The sequence below is a fragment of the Hakea prostrata genome, chromosome 1 (assembly GCF_041222555.1).
Source record: "Hakea prostrata isolate BN-2017 chromosome 1, UWA_Hpros_2, whole genome shotgun sequence".
Classification (NCBI taxonomy): Eukaryota; Viridiplantae; Streptophyta; class Magnoliopsida; order Proteales; family Proteaceae; genus Hakea; species Hakea prostrata.
In genome coordinates this window covers 25,668,206-25,676,301 of record NC_142600.1, presented here as the reverse complement: position 1 = coordinate 25,676,301, position 8,096 = coordinate 25,668,206, and the positions used below count along the sequence as shown (strand labels likewise).

Genomic DNA, 8,096 nt, shown 5'->3' with positions numbered 1-8,096 from the left:
TATGCGGGGCCCACTTCAGTGCTAATATTCATACCTTTAGGTCCGAAATTTACGCCGATCATTTCCTCGCCGGTCAGCTAATTCCCCGTGTGGGACCCACAAACGATGTCCGACCTCGATCACAATGACACGTCGCCCACAATAATAAAATAATACTAGAAAAGATGCGGGCATTACATCCTCCCCCACACAAATTTCGCCTCGAAATTTGCATACATGATCCATCGAATAACCGGGGACATCGAATATTTATATCGATTCAATCTCCCATGAGGCTTTTGACCCGAGTGCCGTTCATTAATGGTATGCCCGTTCTCAATCCTTTTCCTTCCGTTTGAGTATCTCAAGGTTCCTCTCAAGGGAAGATCTTCTTTCAATTCCAACGGTTTGTATCGTAGCACATGAACAGGATCTGCTACATACTTCTTTAGCATCATACATAAAACACATCATATATTTGGAGGTATGGCAAGTCTATATGCTACTGCTCCAATTCTTTCCAGATTCTCAAATGATCCTATATATCTTGGACTTAGCTTCCTTTTTTGCCAAATCTCACCACATCTTTCATTAAGTTCTCTCGGTTGCTTTGTTCCTTCCCCATCTCCCCTCTTAAGTGTGTCTCGGGCTCTCAACTAACAACAAGATCTCTCCCATATATTTGCCCCTTCAGGTTCTCTCTGACTTTCTTGAAGATGTCTAGTAGAAGTTAGCATTCATGGCAGTCATAGGGAAGTCCAAGGATTATAGATGATCAGAGATTAATGATCATGTTTTTATGTTACAACAGCTTCTACCATAGTTTGGTGAGAGGCATTCAGACAAGGTGTTTGTGTTAAGTTTGAAACTAATTAACTTTCTTTTGCATCTCCCAACCTTGTTTAACCATCAAAAATGTTGCTAGCCTCTTTAAGGGTAGATATTTTTCTCCACTTCTTGTTCTATCTATTGACTAAGGTTGATCATGCAAAACCCTGCTTAGCATATATGGCACTCGCAACTACGATTGAGAATTGTTTCAAAATTGTTTATCTTGTTATTATCATTGGATACTTATTTTCTCGAGATCCCTGCTAATGTTACGTTTTTTTAAATCAAAACATAATGGTTCCCCAATATAACCTTTCATATTTTTTTTTCTTGGTTTGAGGTTTATTCGGATCAGTTTAGGTGCAGTTGACTACATCCTTCGGATGACTTTATATATAACATTAAAGAGAGTCAACCCATCACCTCTTTACAAGGTGTTGGTCATTGCCAACTCAACCTTTTGATGGTTAAACTTCAATAATTAATTAGCAACCTTCTATCTTGCTTGGTATATTCTGTTTGATGATTCATATTTTCAAAAATTAATTGTCCTATTTTTGCAATCATAGAGACATTAAAAACAAATCCTCTATGAGACAGTTTGCAAGCCTCTTTAGAAGAGACCTTGAGTTTTGAAGAAACAAGTGGATCACTTTCATGGTTATTGAAGCAAGATCAATTGAGAAAGTAACAATTTCAAAGAACAATTAGTGAAAGGTAAACCTCTCAGTTGTTGGTAAGAAGGATAAACCTCTTACAGTGATCATTGCTTGCAGTTTCTCATTAATGGGAGTCAATAGAGATTCAAAATTGAGTACAACAAAACCCACCAATCAATTTACCAAGCAGTCACTATTAGGTTGCTACAACAAAATTTATTTATTTATTTTAATTTGTTTTACTTATGGTCAAATACTACCATTTCTATATGCATTTTGATTATTTTTAAATTTTCACTCATATTCGTATATGTTGCTTTATGTGATACTTTAAGATTGTGTAAATGACCCTTGTTTGTACTTAAATCTAATTAAAACGACATAAACTTTATGTTAAAACTATTAAAAAATTACCAAAATAATTCAAGCCAACTCCCTAGATAAAGGGAAAAAAAAACACTTTGTGAGCAACCCACTCTGGATTGATATCTCAATAAGAGGATAAATTTATTCATGGGGCACAAGACTTTTTGGGAAATGTGGCAAAAAGACAAAGAGGTGGCATGAGGAATAAGAGTTAATATAGATATTCTATTGACTTTGTTCTCTTTGCATTCTCTATAACACGTTTAAGAGATAATCTTTCGGAACATCTACAAAAGTAGACCGTAAATGCTTAAAAATGACCCCTTCTAATGTATGAATAAATATAGGATTTTTTTCTAGGGACCCAAAAAAAAAAAAAAGGGATTTTTTTTTGCAGCGGTCTTTGTTGCTTGCAACTAACGATGGTGTTATGCCATGTGTCCGAAAAATATCCAATAGTGTAAAATAAACTTACAATGATGCATATGAATTTTTTCTTTTGGCATTATAGTATTTAATATTTTAGAAATTCACAAAACTAAACCCTTGCTCTATTCGATCCTAAACCACCGTAACTCCAAAAACCCTTGATAAATAATTAAATAAAAATACCCTCTCCTTTCCTCCCCTACCTCTCGTTCTCTCTCTCTACAACACCTTATTGATGGAATTCTCTACCGTAACTTCAAAAATCTATCAACCTTTATATTAGAGAAAGATAAAAAGTCATGATATTTTATTTGGTTTCGGCCTATCTAGATCCACGTGACTGGCAGCAAGTTACATTTTTTCAGCTTCTTTCCTTCCATAACTTCTTCACTAAAATAAAATAATATTATTTTGTAAATCTGGGTGGTTTAGGCTCGAAAGGTTTTATTTTGTGAATTTATAAAATATGAAGAACTTTAATATAAAAAAAAAAATTTATATATATGTGTCATTGTCAATTTATTTAACACCAGTGAATCAGTTTTTATAGAGGTGGCTTAATCTTCACCGTTAATTGCATGAAGTAAGCTATTGCAAATAAAAATCCGCAAGGATACGAAAAAAAAAAATGTCACTAAAACAATGGAAAATGTATCAAAGTGTCGTAAATCGGAAGAAATACGTAATCTTCTTCCCCTTTTCAGCTGACGTGTATACTTACTTTTTTACTTTATAAAGAAATAGGAATACGTAATTTTACAAAAAAAAAAAAAAAAAAAGGAAAATGAACACGTTAGCTTGTTATACTTATACCATCACCGACCAAGACAAGATAATTGAAGCTTCACGCGCAAATAATGTAACGCGTGGCTAGGATCTATGTCTCTCAATGGGGCCCATGATCATAAGGTGGACAGATCGTAACCGTACGTAATGAGACGCAGCGAGCCGAGGATGGCATTATCCTTGGATTTCGCGGATCACCAAATGATTTTTTTTTTCTTTCCTTCTTTCCCCCTTTCTAAACGAATCACCAAATTTACACTACGCCTCTATCTGCTTTCTATCCTGTCAAGGTTAGTTTGGTAAAATCATAGTGCAAAGCTCATACTTTAAAGTTTGCCTAAACCTTTCCCTTTCATGATTTCATTTCCGCTCAGGCGCTCAGTTTACTGCTTCAAAATTCCCACAAAACCACAAGAATTGGTGCCCGACTTCCCGGTCTCTTTTTATGTCTCCTCAATTTTCGTTGGCGTTTTCTTGATCTACTTCTCTTCTGTTCTTCGATTCATTATTTTCTTCTCTGTTCCTGCAGAACATGCCAAAGTTGCAGTGGCGGACTTTGCTTCTCTTCCCGCTCTGCAACTCTCTTACAAATAATTCATTTTCTCTTATGATCTTTTTATCTCTCTTTCCTTCAATTGATTACTCCCGAGGCTTTTAAACCCTAACCTTATTATTGCTTAGTTTCTGTAGAACCTTATTACTCTGAAACCCTAAGTTAAACCCTAATTTGGGAGAAGAGGAAGAGGAAGGTTCGTTTCCTTGCTGTCCCTTTTTGCTGACTCTTCCATAGCTCTCGTCCTCGTTTCTCCAGAGTTTTGTAATTTATTCTATCTCTATTATGTGGTTTTAGGTTTTCTATCGATTGCATCGATGCAATGCACGATTCTGAGAACAATCAAAATGTTTCTAGCCATGGTGAGCGGTCAAATGAAGGCAGAGAAGCAGAGGAAGATTCAGAGAAAGGTAAGGACGGGGTTTTTTTGGACGACGAGCCTGTTCTCGACGTTTCGGGGAAAGCGTGGGAAGTTTCTCTTTTGGATCGCTCCAACAATCCAATTAAGGGGTTATACTTGTACAGAAACGTGTTCAATTTAATTCCTCAGTCCTTGGGAGAACTCAAGCAGTTGAAGACCCTGAAATTCTTTGCGAATGAGATAAATCTGTTTCCATCGGAGACTGGTAATTTGGTTGAGCTGGAATGCTTGCAACTGAAGATATCATCTCCCAGCTTGTCAGGTGTACCTCTGCACAAGTTGACAGCTTTGAAAGAGCTCGAGCTTTGGAAAATTCCTCCGAGGCCTTCGGCTTTTCCTATATTGAGCGAGTTCGGGAGCCTCACGTCCTTGACAAGGCTTTCTGTTTGCCACTTCTCTATTCGGTAGGCATCTTCCTCTGTTTATCTCAATAAAGTATTTACCTTTTATTTTTTAAGTCACATACACACGTCGTTACGAATGAAATGTTAAGAAAAGGTGGTAACTTGCTTAAAATTAGGGTGTAGTTGAGATGAAGGTGACAGTTAGTATTTAGTTGGGACAAGGCTTGTTGTTTTTGTATGTTGTTATTGTGAAGGTGACAGTTAGCACGGGTAGGTGACTAGATGGAAACGGTTGATTTGGTTTTGCCGTGTTATGAAAACTAGCGAGTGCACCAGTGAGGACTCATGTGCGAAGTGGTGGTGCTAAATAGCTGTTTGATTGGCGAAGGTACCTGTGTTGCTGTGGCAAGAAATGATGTGAGGTGTTAATGAGTTGAGCAGCAGCAATTGCATCCAATACATTGTAACAGCTTTTGGGTTCATGTAGCTCCCATGTATTTGAATTTAGCTATTAATCGTTCATGTACTTGGGGTAGGAGAATTATCCAAAGAATCTCATGTTATGATCTTCTACATCTAGGTCTCCCTGTTCCATCATCTGGCTTATGTTCTTCATGTAGCATTTAGACTGAACGACTCTATGAAATTACGTCGATACTTCCACATTACGGGTAACTTAGGAGACATATCTATTCTTCCCCGGGGGATATTTTGAATTACCACTCCTTAGCTTTCAATTCGCCTCTAACCATCAAATTAAATGTGAATAACCCGTCTTCCTCCCTTTGAAACAAGGGGCGCTTCTGGTTCTGTCGGTGCTTCAAACAATTTTGTTTTGTTTTCTCCATATTACCATATCTCTAGAGTCAATAATTTGATAGGAGGAACTACTGAACTCAATCACTTGCTGTCATTACTCTTCAGTTTTCTGTTGAGGTTGGTTTCCACTTTTCTTTTTGATGGGCACCTTTGTTTCTCAGCATTTGACAAAACAGTTGCCTTTTATTCTTTAGTAACATTGTGACCTCATGGATGCCTTACAGGTAAGAGGCTAGGAATAGAAAGTTAAGATGGCTAATCAAATAACTTGCTTAAAATCAGGGTAGCTGACTTCAGCTGTTGTTGAGAGGCATTAGATGCTGGAACATGCGAGCAATGAGTGTAAACATTGGCATGATTTGGTTATGGCTCTTGCTCTTGGCATAACATTCAGTTGCTATGCTTGTTTAAATTCGTGACGAGAATGCTCAAATGATTTAACCGATAGCTTTTGTTTGATTACATGAGAAAGAAATAGGCTTCAGTGATTTGGTTGTGGCTATTGTTCTTGACATAACATTCAGTTGCTATGCTTATTCATTTATACGTGTGTTGAATTATCTGAATTCAGGGTGAGAATGCTCAAATGACTTAACAGATAGATTTTGTTTGGTTACATGAGAACGCAATAGGCTTCAGAGTTCAGATTTGCGTTTGGAGCTCCACCTAATTTTCTAACTTCGCATTGTTCTCAAAGTTCCAAATGATTGGTGCAAGATAGGCATAATTATGCCTGTTCTTGTTTTTTCAGCTGCCTACTTTAATTCTTTCGACCATTAATTCTGGAACTAATATTTAGTTTATTACTCATTTTTTTGTTTTTAAGGAACCCTAAATGTTAGTCCTGGCATATATCTCATTTGCTCAGTACAATCAAATCATATTTGATATTTGACCCAAATTCTGTTATTCTTGGTTAGTTTATTGTTGTTCTGAATGCTGATGCCTTATTAGTTTATTGTTGTTGACCCATATTCTGTGGAATATGATTTTCTTGAGTTCTTTTTGAATGTTATCCTCCTAGCCTTGTTTAGGTAGTAAGTGGAGATATCTTTGGTGCTAATTCATTGTATATCCTTTCTGCAGATATCTTCCTCCCGAAATCGGCTGCCTTAGTAAACTAGAGTTATTAGACCTTTCATTCAATAAGCTTAAAAAATTGCCGAATGAGGTCGCTTCACTGAATTCCCTGAAGTCATTGAGAGTTTCCCATAATAAGCTCGTTGAGATGCCTTCCATGTTGTCCTCTCTTCCCAACCTTGAAAATTTGGACCTGTCATATAATCGACTCACATCTTTGGGGTCTCTCAACCTCGGTGTGATGCACGTGCTCCAGAAATTAAATCTTCAGGTATTTTTTAACACGGAGATAAAAATTGTTTTATTTTTGGTTAGGCAATTTGGTTTCAGTGTATGTTCATTCTTCTAAGCACTTATGTTGAATTGTTAGCTTTTCAGCGTGTCTTATTCTGTAGATCATATAATTTGCTCCAACTATGAATTTCTCTTGCTTCAAAATGTATCCCATACATTCTTTTTCTTTTTGTTCCTGAGTTCTCATTAGGCCTGGGGTTTTCTGTTGGGTTGCAAATCCTGCAGTAGCAGAGGTTTTTAGTTTCATATAGTCCAACTAGGACATATGTCAATTCTCCTTTAAATAATGCTTGTAACCCAGCAATATATAGAGTGAATTGAATTGAAATCTGAGTTTTCTCTGTGAGTGTGTTGTGGGATATTTTTCCCTTTTCCCTTGCAATTTCCCCTTCTTCATACAGATCTGGAAATTTCCAACTTCCTGTCCTCCCAACATCCTACACACTGGGGACCCATAGGCAGGGGCAAGGCTGTCATTTACACCCTGCTAGTTGAGGTTGGGGGGAGTTTTGACTGGTCGGGTAGTGGGAGAGGATCCTCATCCTCTTCCTTTTGGCATGCCACCGCCAGGGTTTGTGAATGCCCTAAACAAGTCATTCAGGCATGGTGGTGGGGCTAGGTTGCAAGCGGGGTTGGTGTTGCTGGGGGAAGAAGAAGAACAAGAGGACTACGATGATGTGGGTTCCATGAGTTTTTTTTTTTTTTTCTCTCTCTCTCTCTCTCTCTCTTTATAAAAATTAAAAACAACATTTAGAATTTATAAATGTAAATTAGAAAAAGAAAAAAAAGAAGTTAGTATTTGGGTTGGCTGTAACTTGCTTTAGGTATTCAAAACACAGTATGTGAAACCTTGGGTACTCAACATATAATTTGTCAAACATTGGGTGCCTAGACTGTCCTTTGCCCTTCTTTTAAAGGTATTCTGCCGATTTTTTTGCAATCATATTTCAGAATTAATAGAGTTCTGTACTCTCACCAACTTTCTTCTGACCTCAACTGATGGATGTAAAAGAAAATCATAGAGAAGAGAGAGCTGTGGACCAAAGTATGCTTCATGTTGATAATGAAGTAGAAATAGGAGGGTAAGGAGCAAGTCTAAACTATAAGAAGGAAACTAAACCCATAGAATGACTCCAACTTGAGCTCCTAATCCCGAGTTGTCTCTTGTTCACCATTTTACCCTTTGCTCTAATGTAGGAGTAAACAAATGAGTGGTGTTGAGGTCGAAAATACGGAGGCGATCCTTAGGGGCATAGCTTCTTGCAAGATTGTTTAAGTTATGCCATTACATTGTTAGTGATTTGGGTGGACGGATTTTAATCCTATAAACATACATTGCCATTATCGTTGTCATGCAGCCCTAATTGAATGAGGGCTACTTCTTCTAAGATCTTTTATGGGAACCAACTCATATAGGACCAAAAAAGTCTGAAACCAAAACAGCAAAGTTCAGATTTGCATTTCAATAACCCTAAGCCCATAAACCCTAACCAAACTTAGCACAAACCCCCCTACAAACCCTAAAATCCCTAATC

General features: G+C 37.3%; 1 protein-coding gene across 1 annotated transcript in view; it reads left to right on the top strand.

Annotated features, from left to right (window-relative positions):
• Window positions 1-3,398: 3,398 nt before the first annotated feature.
• Window positions 3,399-8,096, top strand: part of LOC149028471 (Leucine-rich repeat protein kinase family protein) — a 28,886-nt gene continuing 24,188 nt past the window's right edge. The window contains exons 1-3 of the mRNA XM_089136969.1: window positions 3,399-3,799; window positions 3,901-4,428; window positions 6,274-6,538. Of these exons, the coding sequence (XP_088993095.1) occupies window positions 3,926-4,428; window positions 6,274-6,538 (768 nt within the window). The 5' untranslated portion in view covers window positions 3,399-3,799; window positions 3,901-3,925. The remainder of the gene's footprint in view (window positions 3,800-3,900; window positions 4,429-6,273; window positions 6,539-8,096) is intronic.